The following is a 22311-nucleotide window of genomic DNA, read 5'->3' as shown; positions in this document are numbered from 1 at the left end:
ATATTCTGAGCTTTCCAATACAGACAGCACCTTTGACAGGCTTGCTGGGCCAATGGGATAAATCTCTGATCCCTCGTAAGTACTGATGTCTTGTCGGTCACTTGCTGTTAGCGGCCCCGTTCACCATTGCCACTTTTTGGAAATGCAACCCGTGCATAGCACACTGGAGAACACAGGGACGCGATATTGCCAATGATGAAAGGCTGTGATAAGCCCTTAAAAACAAAATTTAAGCATAGAGCTATTACCAATATTATGCAATTGTAACGTCTTAATAGTTAATTTATATTCGATCTAGATGCATAGCATGTGTCTGTGTAAGTCTGTTTGCACTTAATACCCTAGTCATGGTCATTATAGGTGTGGATGGTTTTCATGATATTGTACAAACTATTCCTGTACACCAAAACATTTGTAAAGTTTAAAAAAAATTAATTTAATGATCTTAAGGGGAATAGCCACATTTCAAAAAATTATTAAACATATTGTGGGCCTGGATTAAAAATTCATTCCGTGTCAAGCAGAGACGACACAGGTAGAATTGTTGTATGGGGATACTGTCTGAAGGGAGCACAGGCAGCAGCTCACATAAGATAAGAGCATGTTTTTAGCTGTAGGCTTTCTAAAAATGGTGGTAGAGAAAGACCCATTATATTTGTGAATGGAAATATCCAAAAATGAAATCCGAGAGGAGTGGGCTACCAATGAAAATGAAGATGGGTGTTGCATGAATTTAACTGGTCAATGAATACGTAAAACTGGATCAGTTCCTTTTCAGACCAGGAACACGTCATCCATATAACGTAGCCATGTTACACCAAGTGGCCAAAAGTGAGATGTGTAAAGAAAATTAGCCTTGAAGCAGGACACAGAGAGGCCCCCATTGCTGTGCTTTAATGTGTTGAAAATAAGGATATTATAGTAATCTTGGTTTATTTACTCACATGACCTCCACATTGGTTTATGTTTACAGCACTTTAGTAACCTGTGTTTATGTATTTACTTTTTGCTTGACAGCCTTACTCACATGGCCCCTTGCTTTGGCATGCTTTTACGTTCACTTACGATTGAGTTGTGTACTACCAGAAGTTCCGCTTGATGTACCATTCAAGTGTGTACTGTCAAGTATCTGATTCTTGGCAGGTTCTCTGCTGTTTTAAGCATTATTTTGTTTGCACTGGTTGTGTCTTACTTGTGCCTTCGGTGTCCTTATGTTTCAAATTTATTTTATTCTTTAACAGTGATTGAGGTCCTTCCCGACAAGGTTAATCAAAATACGGTCCTTTGTATGTGTTATCTTGTGATACATCCTTGTCACTCAATAAAATCAGTTATAAGTTTGGACATTGATGGTTTGGTCCTCCACCTACTTTTTAAGCTTCTCGTAAATACTCACCATATTAAAAAAATTCAAATTCTGTTGTCACCTCAGTAAAACCAACTCTTTCAACTACTGAGAATTTCATAAACACAAGACCCTGCAAAAAAAGTCTCTTAGAACCTAATGTATGTTGCAAACCTGTCATAACAAAACAGCAGTAACTGCCAGCACTCAAACAGCAACAACCCTCCCTATGAAAATATGCAAATATTATAAGGTCCTAAAATGTCAATATTACTACTATTAAACATTTATATTGTGCTACAAGATGGTTGCTGTACAGATACACATAAAAGAGAGAGTTCCTGATTCAAGAATCTTACAGTCTAGTCAAGAAAGCAAGACAGGGGCAAGATGGCATCCAAGTAGCAAGACGTGTGTTTTGAAGCTCATTTTTCCATTTTTTTCCCACTTTCTACTATACCTCATACTTAAAGGAAGGCAAAAACTGAGTTATCCCCAGCTGCTCCCCAACTTGACCCTTCCCAGCAAACAATTGTCAGCAAACATTGGTTCCTTTGCTTGTGACTGGTTCCTTGGTGGGGGATGCCGTTGACAAGTGTTTCCCCCTGCGGACAATGATACCATGCTGAGCCCCAGCGTGCTGATCAATCCACCTCCACCACTCACGAACCATCAATGGGAATTTCCTTGCCATGGTGTGGATCGTTACAGTACCCTGGATCTGTGGTTCTGGTGAGGCTTCTCCTACTATTATCGCAAGACCGCCAGAGGATGCAAATGGACCTGTGGTAACTGCAGAAGAGTTTGTAGCTCCAGAGTTTGCGGCGAGACCCTGGGTACAGGCCTCGACACCGTTGTAGAGTGCTGAGGAGGCTGGAAGTTTCATCACCTCCCAACAGTCAAGGTTTGGGAAAATCTATTTTCTATCTCAGTTAGAATAAACCTTCGCTAGTAATGTTGGACTTGGTTTGGTCTGCCTTGATGATTTTGGAAAAATCTAATTTCCTTGTTGGTTGGTTCTACTGTGGCTATTCACAACCATATTCAAGTTCTGAAATATTACTTATTTCATAAGGGGAAAAGATAACAGATCTGGGGAACCAGATTATTGCATGTCAAAATGTTCAGACAAATTGAATTGAGTCTGAGATGATTCAGTCTAAGAAATTAGAGAATACTGAAAATTCTCTCCATTATTTAAACCTAACAGTCCAGAATTTCCCAGTGTATAATTTAATTTCTCCTATGGATCTTCTCAAAAAAGAAGCGTTGCTTACCTGTAACAGATGTTCTCTGATGACAGCAGGATGATAGTCCTCACACCTGGGTGACATCATCAGATGGAGCCCAGCCTGGACATTTGATCTCAAACATTGTAAAACCTTCAAACATGCCCTCTGAGCATGTTTGAATCTGTAGTTATCTCCTTGCCCCAAGATAAAGCTTATACCTGAAGAAACCAACTCCCAGCGGAGGCGGGTGGGTTTTGTGGGGACTAACATCCTACTGTCCTCAGAGAATACCCGTTACAGGTAAGCAACTCTGCTTTCTTCGAGGACAAGCAGGATGGCAGTCCTCACCCATGGGTGATTCCCAAGCTCGAGGCTGCCCGAGTAGGACAAAACAGGAAATCATACAGTGCTGAAAGCACAACTTCTCTCCCTTTTGCCTGAGGTAGTCGACCCACCAAGGAGTCTAGGCGAGAAAGGAATTTGGTATTACAAAGAGAAAACCATAGAAAAGACTGAGACACAAAACCCCAATGCATAGCAGAGGCGCCTAAGGCAGGAGAGTGATGCGAATGCCAGCAAGAAACATTATAAGCAGGGTTTTGTATCAGTAAACCCTGACGACAGTAGGTCCACAACTTCCTGGATACAGGAAAAATTCTAGAGATGCAAACAAGAGAAGAACTCTTGGATGAAGACTGCATTTAGTTTCCTTTGGTGTTACAAGACATCCGAAAAAACAACTGGACTCTGAAAGTTCCCCAGAAAGAAATTACAGTCCACTGGCAACTGAAGGACAGAATGCATCTGGAGAACTGTACCCTTTGTTTGGCTAATAGGCACAATGGACAGGAAATCCCAAGTAAAGCTTGGAAGAATAATCAGCAACAATGGCAGGGTCGGTGACAGACCCTAATTGCTAAAGTAGCAGACATAGCTGACCACACAGGACAGCATCAAGAGTTTCCAGGGATGAAAGGCAATCCCTGAATGAGATTGCTAGACCAAACCCTCTCGAGCAGGAGATAAGTTAGGCCTGAAGCTCACCCATACTGTACCCTGTCAAGGCCTGGGCTATCCATTCTATCTAAAGGATAGTTCAGGTGAGCAGGAAGGCACTTTGGAGCACCCAGTGAAGTGAGAAAAGCTAAAGGCAGTTCTAGCCAGAACTTGGTGAAAAAATTGGTATTCACTAAGATATACCACAAATGTCCTAGCTTTTATTCCTTTCCCCTCAACATTCCAACTGGAAGTTGGAAGGAGTGAACACAAGGAGGCAGACCACTGGACTGCAGGGGTAAAAACAAGTCAACCCAAAGCAAATAACCCAGCCTGCTTAGAACAGCTGAAACTGAGAGTGAATCCCCCAGGGAAGAAATCCAGAAACACTCCACCAAGAAAGAGGAACTGGGGTGCCACAAGTGCAAACTCCTGTGGAACAGGATTTCTTCATTAGCCTGGAGACCCTAAGGGATCTTGGAACAGAATGCCCACCACCCTGCCTTAGGTATTAATATCTCAGCCATGATTACATATACTTCCCCCAAATGGAACAATCATTACATGAACCCGGACTCTTCTGTCTGCAGACAAGGTAATCCCTAAACTGGGGAAGTATATTTTGCAAGCTACCACAACCAAAGAGTAACGCCTCTGTTGCATGGTCCGTCTCCTAACTCACTCAGCTATGGATATAGTGAGAGGATGAAAGGCATAATTGTGGTAGGGTCTTGTAGGCGAGAATAACTGGCATTAGTGGTCCTCCATGAAAAACACCCATTGAGCTCAGCAGGTATTAAAGATGACTCCTGGACGGGAGAAACCCCTAATCTTCCCCAGGGAGCTACCCGGAAGAAGAAACTCCTAGTACAAGGGGGAGACGGAATCTGGAATGGCTTCCTCAAAAAATAGACCTACTGTGCCTTAGGATGACCTAAAAAGAGCGATACCACCCAACCAGAAGGAATGACAGCCCTTCTCCTGGAAATGGAGAATGAGAGCCACCCACTGTAGGGGTGGACAACTCAGCATCCAGAGGAAACTATAAGGGTCACCCTGGAAACCCAGTTTTATCGCCCCTTCCTGAAGTGCCAGGAAAGCAATGGGAATCGGGCTTCCCGATCCCAAAAACCTTCCAACTCTCCAGGTGAGTTAGGTTATAGTCACTGATCGCTGAGGTTCAGAAGCAAACAAATCTGCCACTTGCAGCTACCCTCAGATGGGATAGGCCGGCACGGAAATCAACTGAGGGACCCCAGCAAAAATGGTCCAATGACTGCCTCTGCTGTCTCCCGGTCTTGGCCTACAAGGAGATGCACTGATTCAAAAGAATTGAGGCGCCAGTTTGGCGATAAACCTGCAAAGGACATAGCTCCAGCGGCTTCCCCACAAAGGGGATTTCTAACACGGAAGGAGTCAAAGGACATAGTCCTCTTCTGAGGAAGGGGAAGACTCCAAACACTACCCTCCTGATATCCACTCCCATACGGGTTCGCCCAGAAGCGGTCTAAGGTCAGCCCTGTGGCTGCTGCATATAACCCATTGTGCTTGCCATGAGAGAAACACACACAGAGCCCCCCATACAGTAGAGGGCAACTGGAAGAATAGTGCCCTCCGCTGTAAAAGTACGCTGACCAGTACTCATACAGGGGTATCCCATCCTATGGATGGAGACACACCTACGAACCCACTTGCCTTGCTTGTGGGTAAATTCCTGAGGCGCTTGATGGAGTACGACCCCTGCCATACCCGATCACGCATGCTGCGCTCCACTGTTGCACTATCTCCCAATGGAGTGAATAGGAACAGTGTGATTACAGCTTCCCCAGTACCACTGGGGCTCTGGTTATGGCTCCAAGAGGCTGAACACAAACTTGAAATGGCATCAGGAATGGAATACTGCAATTCACTCATGGACAGCAGAAGTGAAGGCCATGGCAACCAATGGTGCCCGTGGTGCTCTGAGGTATCCGAAGATATCAGACTGCCTCAGTGATGGTACCCATGGGGCCCATAGCACTCTCGTGCTCACCAACAATGAATCGAAACAATGGCACCAAATGATGCTGCACCCAGGGCTTCAACGGCGTTTGACCATGACTTGACCCTGTTCCATGGTATATTGTGCCATCTCTGGCACCCCAGGCGCCCACGGACATCAACAACTTGGCAGTACCAAAAGACCCAAGTGCCCAAAGGGTTGATGGACCAGTAGTACCAAGGATGCCAGGGCACCTGCAGGCAGAGGCTCTGCGGCCCCAACATGGGCTTGCTATGCCTCATTTGTGCCCAAAGGAACCGATGACTGCTGGCGCTATCAACTGTTCCCCTCAGCTCACCTATACGTCCAAGATTGTCAATACTATGAGCTCGTTGGAGTCCCAGTACTGCCCATGGCTGATGAAAGCCTTGATAGCAACGATAGTGCTCATTAACATTGATGGTGCACAAAGCCAGGCAGGGCCTCTAATGCCCCCCTATCCCAGTGGGTCAGGGCCCCCAACAGCATCGGCATCCATGGTGCCCGATAACCCCAGGCAAGTGATGGGAAAGCACAATGCTCCTTAGTGCCCCGTCTGAACACTGCAAAGAAGCCTCGAGGGCACTGGACCACTGCACTCAGATGCCTTGGCGCTCCAGAGTGCCTTGGGTCAATGGCAACCTGACGCTCAACAGCACTAAGGCTGTCCAAGGCTCGAAACTCTAACTGCCAACGGGCTTCAGTGGCTCTTTGAGGGCTGTCAGGAGCTCCAGCAGTCAATGGCCTCAAGGGCGGCCAGGGCACTCAATGGCGATCCCAGTGCCTCGATAGTGCTTGACATCATCAAGAGCAGCAACAAATGGCACTGGTGGCCCACACCTCTATGGCAGAGGGCAGTCACACACACACCTCGATGGGATTGAGGGCGCTGACAGCACTCGATGACAGTCCTGGTCCCCGACACAGTCCAGACCACAACACTACAGGTCAGTGCCGCTACTCCACCGCATCAAGGCCCAAGGCGCTCAATGACGCTAAGTTTGTAGCCGTTCCTCGAGTGCATCGAGACTCTACAGTGCCTGCCGACACCTATAGCACAGAAGGCCCAGCCAGTGTGCTCGAAGCTTGCATGGCACTTGATGGTGCCTACGTGGCCCTTATGGCAATGGGAGTGCCCCGGCACCTCGACAGCATCAAGGGTGACCATGGCACTCAATAGCAGACTTGGCCCCCAACACAGTCCTGACATCGAAGCATTAGACTATTGATGCACTGGCACAGGCAACTGTTACTGGGCACAGCCCTGAAGGTGCAGTAGCAATACCACTTGCCCAGGCTCCTGCTCACCCTCTCTCACAAGGAGACTGCACCACTATCAAAGGCAAGAAGGAGGGGAAGCTGTCTTCCAGGATTCCTGCCCGTGGAGACTAGTTCCTTTGAATGTGGGGATGATGAGCTCCCCCCCTCACAGGAACAGTGTGGTCCTTGATCTCTTCACTGTCCGAACCTCTATTGATGCTGATCAATCAGTGAAATGATATGAAACTCCTGCCCAGGTAGAACTCAGGCGAGTCCCCAGGCTCAGCGACCTACACGGATCACCCATGGACTGCATTCTGTCAGTCCTGCCAGCACCTGACAAAGGTACAAAAACAGACAGCGCAAGGAGAGGACACAGATACTAAACTGCAGGTGCTGTATTTATTTTAAAAGGGATAGTATTAGACTCTGGCAGGCTGCAGCGACACTAGGACCCACCATGCTGCTGGCAGAAAAGGAAAGAATAAGAAAGAGAAAAGAAATAAGATAAGGTAAAGGAAAGGAAACAGCTGCAGCTCTAGAAAAAAAAGTCACTTGCAAAAACTGTGAGGAGAGAGCAAAGCTGAACACCATGACCACATTGCTCCACAGAAAAAAAGAGAGACTGAAGGACTCTGCCTAAGGAGCAGGGTGATGTCAGCAGCTGCACATGCTCAGTAGGGCATGCTTGAAAGTTCTAGAATCTTTGGGATAAATGTTCCTGGCCAGGCTCCATCTGATGATGTCACCCATGTGAGAGGACCTCCATCCTGCTTGTCCTAAGAGAAATAACATAGAAATGACGGCAGAAGAAGACCAAACGGCCCATCCAGTCTGCCCAGCAAGCTACGCACTTTATCCTTTTTTTTTTTTAAATTATCTTCCCCCCCCCCTTTTTTTTTTCTCCCCCTCCCCCGTCACTATTGGCTTCCAGCACCCTCCGGCCCCAATTCCCTTCCACCCCTCCACCAATGCAGAGAGCAGTGCCGTATCCGCATCCCAATGAACATCCAGCTCAATCAGGGGTAGCAACTGCCGCAATAAACGGCCACACCCCTGCCCCATACTCTTACCCACCTCTGTTTTGTTTGTTTGTTTTTTGTTTTTTTTGTTTTTGTTTTTTTGGAGATGGCAGCCCTCCAACCTTCCACTCCGTGAAGGTGGAACACAAACCACTGGCATCCCGCTCCGTGAATGCCTCTGTGGCATCCTTTACTTATCCGTTCCACCCCACTCATGATGCTATAAACTTTTCTCATGTCCCCTTTCAGCATCTCTTCTCCAAGCTGAAGAGCCCTCACCTGCACAGCCTCTCATCATAGGGGAAATGCCCATTCCCTTTATCATTTTTGTCACCCTCCTCTGTAGCTTTTCTAGTTCCACAATACTCCATATGCAGTGGCACCATAGATTGATGCAGAAGTCATATGAAATTCTCTGTTGGATGTTTTTTCAATGCTGTTTCACCCTCCTCTGTAGCTTTTCTAGTTCCACAATACTCCATATGCAGTGGCACCACAGATTGATGCAGAAGTCATATGAAATTCTCTGTTGGATGTTTTTTCAATGCTGTTTCACCCTCCTCTGTAGCTTTTCTAGTTCCACAATACTCCATATGCAGTGGCACCATAGATTGATGCAGAAGTCATATGAAATTCTCTGTTGGATGTTTTTTCAATGCTGTTTCACCCTCCTCTGTAGCTTTTCTAGTTCCACAATACTCCATATGCAGTGGCACCATAGATTGATGCAGAAGTCATATGAAATTCTCTGTTGGATGTTTTTTCAATGCTGTTTCACCCTCCTCTGTAGCTTTTCTAGTTCCACAATACTCCATATGCAGTGGCACCATAGATTGATGCAGAAGTCATATGAAATTCTCTGTTGGATGTTTTTTCAATGCTGTTTCACCCTCCTCAGTTCTTTGCATTTAATTCTATTTTACCTACCTGAATGTAATCCACTTTGATGCACACTTTGAAGTGCCAAAAAGCAGAAAACAAAAATCTAAATAAATAAATATTTTGTAATCGCTTCTTTTGACCTTGTCCCTCCCTTTTCTTTAATAGAAACTGTTTATCAAAGTCTCAATTCATGTTCACATTTTGCTTTATAATTTTTGTTATAACTAGTCTCAATGCTTTCCTTTGCAAGTCTATTCTTGTATTAACATTGAAAAGTTAATAAATAACGAATTTTAAAAAAGAGACAGACAGACAAGACAGGATAAATAAGCATTTGGGGGGGAAGTTTATTAATTGGTGCCGTTTAGTTGAAGACAGGGACAATTTTGTATGGTTAACAGGCCCTCTATGAACAGAAAACCCTGCAAAAAAAAAATATCCCACACCGTGCCTATGTAGCACACATCCCACTAAGAAACAGATCAAAGCATGTGGGAGGGAAGTTTATTAATAGGTGCAGTTTAATTGGCAGAAGAGGAGGACTGGAAGGCTCATCTGCATACTGCTCCCAGCATCCCTTGGGAGAGGACTCGAGGTCACAGCAAGCAATCCAAGCTTCAAACGCCACAGCCCCAGCTTCCAGAGGCCCTGCAGCCTTTGCAGTAGAAAAGGACCGGAAGGCTCATCTGCATGCTGTTCCCAGCATCCTCTGGGAGCAGACACTAGAGGTCACAGCAAGCAATCCAAGCTTCAAACGCCACAGCCCCAGCTTCCAGAGGCCCTGCACCGTTTAGTATAGAAGAGGAGTGGAAGCACACGCCTAATGGCATGCAAATCTCAAACCTCTCAATCCTTTGAGGGAAGATCAACTTAATGATGGTTGAAGAGGATTGGTAAGTATAGAGTTGGGAAATTTTAAGACTTAAAAAGTTTGGGTAGAGATGAATTAGTGGGATATATTCTTTAGAGTTTGGGTGAGTCTAAGATAATAAGCAAGCCAGAGGGAGTTAATGCTAGTATCTGTCTTTTCCTCTCACTCACCTGTAGCTCAACCCTTGAATTTTAGGCAACAGACACTGTCTCATTAAAAATGAATCAGGCTCTTATGTAAATTATACTATTGCACCAGCCCTTATTGAGAGTTTAATAATCCCCTTGTAGGACACTAGCAGATAAAATTTATGTGTATTCACTAATTAAAGTACTCTAATTCCAATTCCCTTAGTAACCTAAACTTCACTAGGAACTCAACAAAATTAAAATGAAGACAGCTCCTGGATCTCCGAGAACAAGTACGATCGCTGGAGGTAGGAGTGGCAGACGTGGAGGAGTTGAGGCAGACAGAGAGGTACATTGATGAAACCTTCAGGACAAACTAGTCAAGTCCCAAATGCAGTCTGGCAGCCCTGGTGCCAGAAAGGTCTCTAGGTTCGAGAGCACCATGCTGCTGTAGCAGGAAGTGATCCTGTGGAAAGGACTTGCTCTCCAGCTGAGATGTTGTCCTCTCGCACTGAGGACAAGTCACCCAGGGGAATTGCCCAAGAAAGAAGGGTTAGGCGGGCCATCATAGTTGGTGTTTCGATTATTAGAAATATAGATAGCTGGGTAGCTAGTGGACATGAGGACCACCTCGTAACTTGCCTGCCTGGTGTGAAGGTGGTAGACCTCCCACATCACCTAGATAGGATTAGAGACAGTGCTGGGGAAGAGCCGGCTGGCATGGTACATGTGAGCACTGACTTAGGTAAACGGGGGAGGAAGGTTCTAGAAGCCAAATTTGGGATTTTAGGTAGAAAGCTGAAATCCAGAACCTCCAGGGTAGCATTCTCTGAAATGCTCCCTGTTCCACGTGCAGGTCCGCAGCGGCAGGCAGAGCCGAGGAGTATCATTACATGGATGAGACGATGGTGCAGGGAAAAGGGATTCAGTTTTTTTAAGGAACAGGGGAACCTTTTGGGAAAGGGGGAGACTTTTCCAAAAGGACAAGATCCACCTTTACCAGAGTGGAACCAGGCTGCTGGCACTAACTTTAAAAAGGAGATAGAACAACTTTTAAACTAGAACAAGGGGGAAAGCAGACAATCATTCAGCAGTGCATGGTTCGGAGAAATGTATCCTTGAAGGATACTAATGAAACTGCACAGTTAGGGCATCCCAATAGAGAGGTTCCAATAAAAGCAAACGTAATCCATCTGCCTATAAGTCAAGAATCGCCTGAGCTAAAGAATTCCTAATTATCCCTATCAACTGAAAAGCAGGTTGTTAATACAAAAAAAATGCATTTTGAAAATGTCTGTATGCCAATGCCAGAAGTCTAAAAAGTAAGATGGGAGAGTTAGAGTGCATAGCAGCAAATGATGAGATTGACATAATTGGCATCTCAGAGACCTGGTGGAAGGAGGATAACCAATGGGACAGTGCTATATCAGGGCACAAATTTATTTTATTTATTTATTTCGCAATTTATATCGCAATTTATTTTATTTATGTAATTATATCGCAATGATAGGGAGGATCAGCTTGGTGGGAGTTTGGCACTTTATCCTATTGGACTCTGTACCCTCCTGGGCACAAAGATCATACAAGAGAATAAATGCTCAGTAGAATCTATATGGGTAGAAATCCCATGTGTCAGGTCAATACAGTAAAGTGGGGCCGCGGTTACCCCGCTCCTAACCCGCTTTCTACTCACTTTCCGGCCGCGTTAGCCCTTCCTGCGATACACAATCCCCTTTAACCGATTCTTACCACCTCTTTAAATCCCCGGGTAACCCCTTCCGCACACGGCATGTACATTACATGTAAACGATCGAATTAGCTATTCCCTCCCATACAGTAACGCGCGCCCCGACTATCGCTATTTTACCCTGCCGTTTTTCCGCGCATTTAACCTGTTAACTTACCGCCTACCCTTACCCCTGTGTTAGAGGCAGGGGTAAAATTGTCCATTTAATCCTACTCTCTGTTTCCTGTCTTTTAACCAGTTTGCAATCCACGAAAGGACATCGCCACCTATCCCATGACTTTTTACTTTTCCTAGAAGCCTCTCATGAGGGACTTTGTCAAACGCCTTCTGAAAATCCAAATACACTACATCTACCGGTTCACCTTTATCCACATGTTTATTAACTCCTTCAAAAAAAAATGAAGCAGATTTGTTAGGCAGGACTTATTTTATTTATTATTTATTTATTTGCAGTTTTTGTATGCCAACATTTGTTTAGTAACCTCACATCGGTTCACAATTAACAGAAACATTGCAGCTATGCCAACTAGAACGAACATGTGCAACAGTGCCTTGGGAAAATCCATGTTGACTGTGTCCCATTAAATCATGTCTTTCTATATGCTCTACGATTTTGATCTTTAGAACAGTTTTCACTATTTTTCCTGGCACTGAAGTCAGGCTCACTGGTCTATAGTTTCCCGGATCATAAGAACATAAGAAAATGCCATACAGGGTCAGACCAAGGGTCCATCAAGCCCAGCATCCTGTTTCCAACAGTGGCCAATCCAGGCCATAAGAACCTGGCAAGTACCCAAAAGCTAAGTCTATTCCATGTTACCATTGCTAATGGCAGTGGCTATTCTCTAAGGGATCGCCCATGGAGCCCTTTTTAAATATTGGGGTTACATTGGCCACCCTCCAGTCTTCAGGTACAATAGATGATTTTAATGATAGGTCACAAATTTTAACAAATAGATCAGAAATTTCTTGAAATTTTTTGAGTTCCTTCAGTACCCTAGGATGCATACCATCCGGTCCAGGTGATTTGCTACTCTTTAGTTTGTCAATCTGGCCTATTACATCTTCCAGGTTCACAGTGATTTGTTTCAATTCATCTGACTCATCACCCTTGAAAACCATCTCCGGAACTGGTATCTCCCCAACATCCTCATTAGTAAACAGAGAACCAAAGAATTAATTTAGTCTTTCTGCAATGGCCTTATCTTACCTGAGTTCATTGTAAACCGGCATGATGTGCTGCACGAATGTCGGTAAATAAAAGTTAATAAATAAATAAATAAATAAATCTTCCCCTAAGAGCCCCTTTAACCCCTCGGTCCAACCGACTCCCTCACAGGTTTCTTACTTTGGATATATTTTAAAATGTTTTTATTATGAGTTTTTGCCTCTACGGCAATGTTTAATGTTAGTTTCAACTGCGATAGTTTTTGTTGTATTGCCTCTATGTACATTGTCAGAGTTGATATAGTTTTCTCAAATGATGTGTCGAAAGGATGTAGAATTGTATGGCATCTGCATATAGGAAGAAGTTGATTCCTAGTAGGGATGTGCATTCGTTTTGAACAAATGCACAATCCACAACGTGTAGGTCCCTATTCGTTGCATTCGTGGGTCCATGAAACGTATCGTGATCCCCCATGAATGCAAATTATCCTATGTTTCCATTCTTTTGGTTCGCGCCGAGGTGTTTGAGAAATAGAAGGCCATGTGATAAAGTAGGGGCGGATTGGCCTATCAGGGGAGCGGGCTTCCCCCAGTGGGCCAGACTAGTGGATCACATGGCCTCCTCTGCTCCAGGCCATTGAGGGCGCCGGGCCAAAGAAATGAAGAGACCAGGCTGGCGGGGCTGAAGAAAAGAAGATGGCCGCTGCCAGCCACCGCCGGAGAAATGAAGACCGGCGCAGTCAGCCGCCAACGGAGAGCAGGTTGGTGGGGCTGAAGAAAACAAGATCGGCGCAGCCCAAGACTAGGTGGAAGAAAAGAAGATGGCCGCCGTCAGCCACTGCAGAAATGAAGACCGGCGCAGTCCGAGACTAGGCCGAAGAAATGAAGATGGCCGCTGCCAGAAACTGGTCCTGAGGGGGGGTGTGTGTGAGAGAGACAGAAGAGACTGGTTGTGATCCCTAAGGAAGAGGACCATGAGGACAGCTTCAGCAGCTACTGCTGCTTCTGGTGTGGCCTGCAAGGGAAAGGAGTAGGAGAACTGCTGGAGAGGATAAGTAAAAGTGGCTTTTTAAGTTCATTTTTCTTAATTGACTACCATTTTAATTATTGGGTAATATGCGATGTGTCTGCTGTTTGAAATATTTTATTAGTATTTGGTAAAGCTTTCAAAATTTGCATGAGTCTAATTATTGGGTATTCTATTCATCAGCTGTTTTGAAATTATTTTATTTGTATGATTTTACAATTATGATTAATGATTTATATATCTTGATTTTATTGATTTGTTTCACGAGGAATGGAGAAATTTTTGTTTTTCCATTGTTACACTGTATAGAGTCTGGCGTGATGCGTTTTACAGTTCAGTTTTTGTCTGCACATTTCTATTTATACTTTATGTGGCTTTATTCTGTATTTGGTGAGGGTTTGTGTTCTGCATGCAAAGACTGAGAGGAAGCATTCTTTTAGCATGTGGTTTCTCTGTAGGGATCTGTAGTAGCTTGGCCTGTTCTGTTTTCCTGATAGGAGGGTATTGATATTTTAGATTCTGGTGTAATATTTGTGGTATTCTTATACAAAGAATAACAACCCTACCTATGAGTGTTGGCAGATAGTACTGTGTTGATACGGGAGGACCATGCCAAAATATATCACAATAGGTATGATGCCATATGAATTCCAAGATGCAAAGTTTTCTTGTTGGCATCACAACAGTGCATGAAATTATCACAATAACATATATATTAATTTTACCTCAGAATGTGGTTATTTCAAACTCCAAGTGCTAAAAAATCTGAAACCACTCCTCCACTTCAGTGACTTCCGTCTAGTAGTCCAGTCTATAATTCTGTCTAAGTTAGACTACTGCAACTCTCTACTGCTAGGTCTTCCGGTCTTATCTACAAAACCCCTACAGATGGTGCAGAACGCTGCGGCGAGGTTACTCACCAACACAAATAAAAGAGCCCACATCACACCAATTCTTCACAGCCTGCACTGGCTTCCTATTAAAGCCAGAATTTCCTTCAAGACATTATCAATGATCCACAAGGATATCATGGGCATCGCCCACCTAAATCTAAACTCGCAACTCCGCCCTCACACATCACAAAGACCTATCAGATACAATTACAAAGGTTCCTTATATGCTCCCCCGATCAAAACTTCACTAACAAAACAAGCACTCTCCACAGCCGGGCCCACCCTCTGGAACTCATTACCGTCGGATCTACGCCAAGAGACTTGTCATCTAACTTTTAAGAAAAACCTAAAAACGTGGCTCTTCCGGCAAGCCTTTCCAGAATCGCAGGAACACTCCGACACCGGTCAAAGAGCAAAATAGTCCACTATAAGTTCCACGATCGCCCATTTCCCCTCAAAGCCCGATTCGCCTCTTCTGGACAGCCCACTTGTTTTGAAAGACTCCTTTACTAATGCATTAATTCTTTTGCTCATGCATTACTCATGTTTATGCCCATCAACACTGTTTTCTGTTACCTGTATATCCCAATTTAGCCTACCCTCTTTTCTTAGCTACTCCCTACATTTATTCTCGTTCCTTTGAAGAATTATTGTAGTCTATTTAATATTTAATTTATGTTCTTATGTTCAGAAACTCTGTTTAATGTAACGCCTTAACCGCGACAGTTTTGTTATATGGAAACCGACCTGATTTGATATTTGTATCGAGAATGTCGGTATATAAAAATACTAAATAAATAAATAAAATAAATAATGTCACTTTTCATGTAAAATGTGTTAAATGTATAATTTAAAATTGTGTATGGGGAGGTAGGGGTAGGGAGCCAGGCTGTAAGGTTTGCCTAGGGTGCCTAATACCCTTGCACCGGCCCTGTGCACAGCAGCAACGCTCCAACCCACCCCACCCCACCCAGGCATAGTTCATGTTTCAGGTCCTAGCACGCGTGTTAGACTCCTTGGTCTGTGTTTCAAGACGGGTCAGGTGGACAGTACGCCCCTGATGACAGTCACGCTGCTTGCTGAGCCTCGTCTTGTCGTGCCTCCTTGTCTTTCTCCTATCAACACCACAGCAACCTGACTACCTCAGTTCTGCCAGCCTGTCTAGCCCCTATCAAAACCACAGGGACCCTGACTACCTCCGCTCTGCCAGCCTGTCTTGCCCCTATCAACTTTCTGCCACTCTGCCTTGCTGCCATCCCCAAGATGACTCACAACTCCTTGTGGTGTTCTTGCCACTCTCATGGTTCCTCAGTGTGTTGGTGCTAGTCTTTCTGCTTGCTGTGTTCCCCCTTCATTGTGCTGTAGGATGTTGATGCCACTTGTCTTGCCACTTTGCCTGTCATGCTGCCTTCGAGGATTCATGCATGTTATCGGTGCTCTCTTTTGAAGCTGTGGTGTGTTTTTGACACTCTCGTTGCTGCTTTGCACCTCTATTAAAGCACTCTTCTTGCCACTCCTGGTACCCCTTTGCCCCTTTAAAGTGCTTTAGGCTATTCATGCCACTTTGGTGCCACTTTGCCACAGTCTAAGTACCTTGGAGCTCTTTTCTTGTTCTGATGATTGCTCCCCAGAAGTTTCATCAGAATTGATAAGAAAACCCCAATTCTGCAGCCAAAAATAGGCTGCAAATACTTCCCCATTGACTTTAATGGGAAAATGAATCAAACGAATTGGGATTTTTCCCACGAAAATGAATGCAACGAATTTGGGTCCTGGCGAAACGAATAAGAATCAAAACAAATTTTTTCCTTCTGCACATCCCTAATTCCGAGATCCACTAGTAATGTACAGGCAGCAAATATTTGTTGAATAGTGTAGACAAGAGTGCTGAACTCTGGAGGACACTTGTATCAATTGGGAAAGTGTCAAATATGAGATTGTCCAGTTTTACTTGGAATAACCTATCTGCTAGGAAGGAAGAGAACCATTCGATCACATTTCCGTCTATTCCAATTTTTCTCAACAGCTAGCATAGCAGGATATGGTCTACAGTGTCGAAAGCAGTTGTTAGATCAATTAATACCAGGATATAGGATTCATCTTTGTCAAACCCCTGTAATTCAGGTTCGAATAATGAAATGAGTAGGGTTTCTGTTGAACGATCTTTTCTGAATCCAAATTGGTTTGGGCATAGAACGTTATTGTCTTCTAGGTAGCTTTCAAATTTTGATAAAACTGCTTTTTCTAGGACTTTAGCAATGAAAAGCAGGTTGGAAATTGGTCGGTACTTGTCCCAATCATCAATTCTGCCAGTTTTATATTTCAGGATTAGTTTGATCACAGCTTGTTTTGCTCTGTCAGGGACCAATCCTTCTGATAGCAAGTAGTTGATCATGGTTGTGATTGTTGGAGTGATTACACTATGTACTGTTTTCAGGGAACTTGCAAGGATTGGATCCAATGGGTGGATAGCAGGTTTAATTTTTTTGTAATGATTTGATTAATTTCAAGTTTAGATACTGTGTCAAATGTGTTCCATTTTTCTTTCCCGTATTTTTCTTCAGGTTCTTTGTTGGTAAGCAGGTGGAGAATTGTGTTTTTAACCTATTGATTTTATCTAACAAAGAAGTGGTTTATTCATTGCTTGAGTTCTTTGAGAAGTCATGGTTATTCAAGATGGAGGAGGATGGGTCTTTGATTAAGTTTTTAACTGTTTCAAAGAGTAATTTGGGCTAACTATTACACCATGAATCTGTTTAGCATAGCAATCTTAATTTGCTTTATTGATTTGTTCACGGTATTTTGTTAATAGTGATTTGTATTTTCCTAGGGATTCTGTAGATTGGCTTTTCCGCCATTGCTTTTCAGATTTTCTCAGTGTTTGTTTCTGTTTTAGCTCTTCACTCTACCAAGGCTTCTTATGTTTAGAGGTATTGAATTCTTTTTAGAACTTTTTTCTGGATTGGGCAAAGGTTATCTGCTATTTCATTTATGATTTTATCCCAGGAGTCAAAAGCTGAGGATGCATTATCATGCTTAAAATCAGTTATTTTATTTTTAATGGTTTCTTCAAATATTTTTGGTTCTTTTTTCTATATGTGAATGATTAATATATATTATTTGCTGTGTGTTGATAAGGGTTATTTCTGCCTTTATTAGTTGGTGATTGGACAAGGGTAGAATGTTATGAGATGAACTGATTATGAAGTTATTGTGATTGGCGAATATTAGGTCCAGGATGTGTCCTGCTTTATGCGTTGGGTTGGTTACAAATTGTGACCAACCCATTGCTTCCATAGTATCTAGAAATATTTCACATGCTGTAGTTTTAGGTATGTTGTCTACATGTATGTTAAAGTCCCCTACTATAAGAGTGGATTCAGGTGATAGAAAAGCTTTGGTGAAGACTTCGATTAGGGGTGAACAGTCTTTTTGGATTGTTCCAGGTGGGCAGTAGACCGTACCTATGTTTAGTTGTGTTGATTTTAATATTGCCACCTCGTAGGGAGGGTTAATCTCTATTTTGTAGGGTTCAAGTTTAAAGTTTGTTTGTTTTTTACTGATTATTAATAGACCTCCATCTTTACGTTTGTGTCTGGGGAAGTGAAAAGATCTCATAGTTGGGGGTGATCAATTTGATTTAAGAGAACATAATCATTGTCTTTCAGCCATTTTTCAGTAATGTAGAAGATAGGTTTTAGTTCTTCTAGCAGATCAATGGGCTCAGGCAGTCTCATGGGCGGAAGCTAGACTGCTGTGTCCTGTTGACATCTGCCGAGCGACGACATGGTCCTCCTTGTACACCTTCTCCAGGTTCTATCGCCTGGACCTTTAGGTATCACCGCAGGAAAGCAGGGCTCAATCTTTTCTCCAGTTTCTTCTTTAAAAAGGTACAACTCCCATAGGGAAAGCATGTCCGCATCTACTGGAGACGGAAAAATACTGAAGGGCTGAGGTCACTGCAGGGGTGTATCGAGGGTGACATCAGCTTTGAAACCTGACTCCATCTCCATCTGCTGGCAGGGGAGCATAAACCCACTGGTCCTGAGTCCATCTGGCTACACGCTAGGAAAGTATCAGTTGCACTATCACCCCTTTTTCATGGATTCTGAGGGGGATCTCTCTGCTTTTAAATAATTCTGCAGATGGGGTCTTTCACTTCACATCCAGCAGATTAAAATATCCCACTAGTATACCTCTTTTCCATTGCACTCTTATGGTTATCTTTCACAATCTCTATCCATCCCATTCCCCCCAAATGAATATTTATAAAACCAGTCCTCAGGACACACCCAGCCAGCTGAGTTTGTGGGATATCCGCAATGAAAATGTTTGATAGATATTTACATAGAATGAAGGCCATGCTGGAAATCCCTCATATATATTCATCGTGTATATCCTTAAAACTCAACTGGTAGGATGTGTCCCAAGGACTGAGTGGAGAACCCCTGCCTTAAAATCATTACACCAGATATTCTCCCTGCTATAATTTCCAACTCACCTATGTAGGATACCAGCTTTGTGAATACAGCTGACAGCCGAAGCAATCTGGAAGAGGTACCACACCACCATCTGCAAAAAAGAAGTGAGAGTGAGTGAGAGTGTGGCCTAGAGGAAACTAAGCTTACACAGATCAGGCAGGATGCTCACAAGCTGAATGTGGAGAAAAGACAGAACTGGTAAGGGCTCCATCAAGCAGAAGCCTTCACAGGAGACTAAAAAGGAGTTTACTTTAGAAAGAGACAAACCAATCTATGTTCTGCACAATCAAATGCACCTTCTCATTAGAGAAAAGAAGAATCAGGAACAGAGAGCTACAGGGCATCCATAGCTGGCTACAGGTGGGGGTTGGAAAATTGGTTCTTACCTGCTAATTTTCATTCCTGTAATACAGCAGATCATTCCAGACCAGTGGGCTGTGTATCCCTACCAGCAGATGGAGTCACAAAACAAAAACTATGGACACTGCTACATAAGCGAGAGCGCCACCTGCAGTCCCTCAGTATCGGCCTGTACCCAAGCCCTTGAAACTAAACTTCAACCAAGGGCTACCTGACCCCAAAGGTTGGATTCCTCCCAACTAACTAGAGGTCTAGGTCGCCCGAAACCAACAAAACATACACCGGTAAGCCACCGGCCCTATTGTTTAACAGAAATCTAATCATTCCTTCAGAATACTAAAAGCTCCACAGTCTTTCGGAGTCAGAATGGGGGTGGGCCTCTGGAATGATCTGCTGAATTACAGGAATGAAAATTAGCAGGTAAGAAGCAACTTTCCTTTCCTGTACATACTCAGATCATTCCAGACCAGTGGAATGTACCCAAGCCACCTTATTCTGGGCAGGCCTCCGAAAGACCCGCACGCAGAACACTCTCACCGAAGGACGCCTCCTCCTGCGCCCTACATCCAAACAATAAAACCTGGTGAAAGTGTGATGGGAAGACCAGACAGCCGCCCTACAAATCTCCTGTGGAGAAAGAAGTTGACACTCCGCCCAGGAGGCCACCTGTGCCTTTGTGGAGTGGGCTCTCAACCCCACAGGAGCCTGCTTTCCTTTAGAAATGTACGCAGAAGCAATAACTTCCCAAATCCATCTAGAAATGGTAGCTTTCGATGCTTTGTCTCCCTTCTTGGCCCCGGCAAAAAAGACAGAGATGGTCTGACTGTCGAAAAGCATTAGAAACCTCCAGAAAGCAGAGAAGGACGCGCCGCACATCCAAATTTCGCTCCCTCTCCTGGGAGGAATCACAGGACCAGTCCTGAAAAGCTGGAAGTTCCACCGTCTGATTGACATGGAAAGAAGAGACCACTTTGGGCAAGAAGGAAGGAACTGTTCTTAAGGATACCCTGTCCTGGTAAATTCTCAGGAAAGGGTCTTTACAGGATAAGGCTTGCAACTCCGCAATCCTCCGTGCCAAACAGATAGCCACCAGGAACACCATCTTCAGAGTCAAATCCTTCAATGAAGCCCTCTTCTACGGTTCAAACTGTGCTTTGCATAGAGCGCGGAGTACCAAATTTAAGCTCCATTCCAGGCATACTTTGCGCACTGGCGGACGCAAATACTTCGCTCCTCTAAGAAACTTGATATCATCCAGATGTGTCGTCAGCTTTTGACCCTGAGCAACATCTCGGATGGCTCCCAAAGCAGCTATCTGAACTTGAAGCGAGTTAAAGGCTAAGCCCTTAGCTAATCCCTGCTGCAGGAAATCCAAAATCTGGGACACCCCCACAGCCACGGGGCTCAGGTTCCTCTGCAAGCACCAACCTTCAAACACTTGCCAAATCCTGGCATACGCCATCGACGTATGCCAGAAGAAGAGTGGAAATTACAGACTCGGAATACCCTTTCAGACGTAACTTCCACCTCTCAAAAGCCAAGCCACGAGACAGAAGTGATCGACCCGATCCGAGAATATAGGCCCCTGACGCAGAAGGCACAGAAGATGAGCCAGACGAAGAGGGCCATCCTCCGCCAGTCATACCAGATCAGGGATGCCTGGGCCACTCCGGAACCAAGAGCACCACGGACCCGTGATGCGGCTCTATCCACATGAGAACACGGCTTTTGAGAGGCCACAGGGGGAAGATATAGATAAGAAATCCCTTGGGCCATGGACACACCAGAGCATCGAGCCCCACTGATCCATGTTCCCTCAGACTGAAAAACCAAACCGTTTTCATGTTGGCTCGAGTCGCCATCAGGTCCAACGGCGGAAAACCCCATCTGGCGCAAATGTGATTCCACATCTTGGAGGACAACTCCCACTCTCTGGGGTCCAAGCACTGTCAGCTAAGGAAGTCTTGCTTGCACGTTTTCCACTCCCGCAACATGCAATGCACCAATGCCCCCGAGATGAATCTCTGCCCAGGCGAACAAATGTCGCGCTTCCAACGCCACCGCAGGGCTCCTGGTTCCCCCTGCCTGTTGATATACGCCACTGTGGTCACGTTGTCTGACAAGACGCACATCATCCGACCCCTGACTAAGGGTAGGAACACTTGAAGGGCCCGGCAAACTGTCCAGGTTTCGAGTCTGTTGATGGACCAAGATTTGACATTTGCCACAGACCTTGAGCAGTCTTGTCGTGACACACCGCTCCCCATCCGGTGAGGTTGGCACCGTCAAGATGGCTACCCAAGCCGGGGGGGGGGGGGGTGTCCAACTCCTCCCCTTTCTCCAGGTTGCGACGTAACAGCCACCAAGAAAGTCTGTGCTGGGTTCCCAAACTGCTCCGAAACAGGACTCCACCTGAACAACAGAGCACGCTGTAAAGGTCTCAAGTGTGCAAAAGCCCAAGGCATCAGCTCTAATGTGGACGTCATGGAGCCCAAGACTTTGAGATAATCCCAGGCTATGGCACCATCAAGTGAAGAAGGCCTTTCACCTGAGTCTATAACTTCTGCACTCTGCCTGTCGCCGGGAAGACCTTGCCCTTTTGTGTGTCGAACCGCGCTCCTAGGTACACCAGGCATTGAGTGGGCACCAATGGGCTCTTCTGCAGATTGATGACCCAACCAAGAGACCGAGGGTGGTCATCACTCTCTGGAGAGATCTCTCGCAGTCCTCCTGAGACTTCGTCCGGATGAGCCAATCGTCCAAATATGGCTGCACCAAGATCCCTTCTTTGCGCAGAGCTGCTGCTGCTACTACTACCATCACCTTGGTGAACGTGCGAGGAGCCGTGGCCAGCCCAAAGGGAAGAGCCCAAAACTGAAA

The 22311-nt window shown here is 44.8% G+C and overlaps 1 protein-coding gene across 3 annotated transcripts in view; it reads right to left on the bottom strand.

The window, feature by feature from the left end:
* Positions 1-22311, bottom strand: part of NEK9 (NIMA related kinase 9) — a 210486-nt gene that overhangs the window by 161585 nt on the left and 26590 nt on the right. For all 3 annotated transcript variants that reach the window (XM_029598406.1, XM_029598407.1, XM_029598408.1), the window contains exon 4: positions 19092-19162. In XM_029598406.1, the coding sequence (XP_029454266.1) occupies positions 19092-19162 (71 nt within the window). The remainder of the gene's footprint in view (positions 1-19091; positions 19163-22311) is intronic.

Source organism: Rhinatrema bivittatum, chromosome 4 (assembly GCF_901001135.1).
Source record: "Rhinatrema bivittatum chromosome 4, aRhiBiv1.1, whole genome shotgun sequence".
Taxonomy (NCBI): domain Eukaryota; kingdom Metazoa; phylum Chordata; class Amphibia; order Gymnophiona; family Rhinatrematidae; genus Rhinatrema; species Rhinatrema bivittatum.
This window is presented reverse-complemented; position numbering and strand designations above follow the sequence as displayed.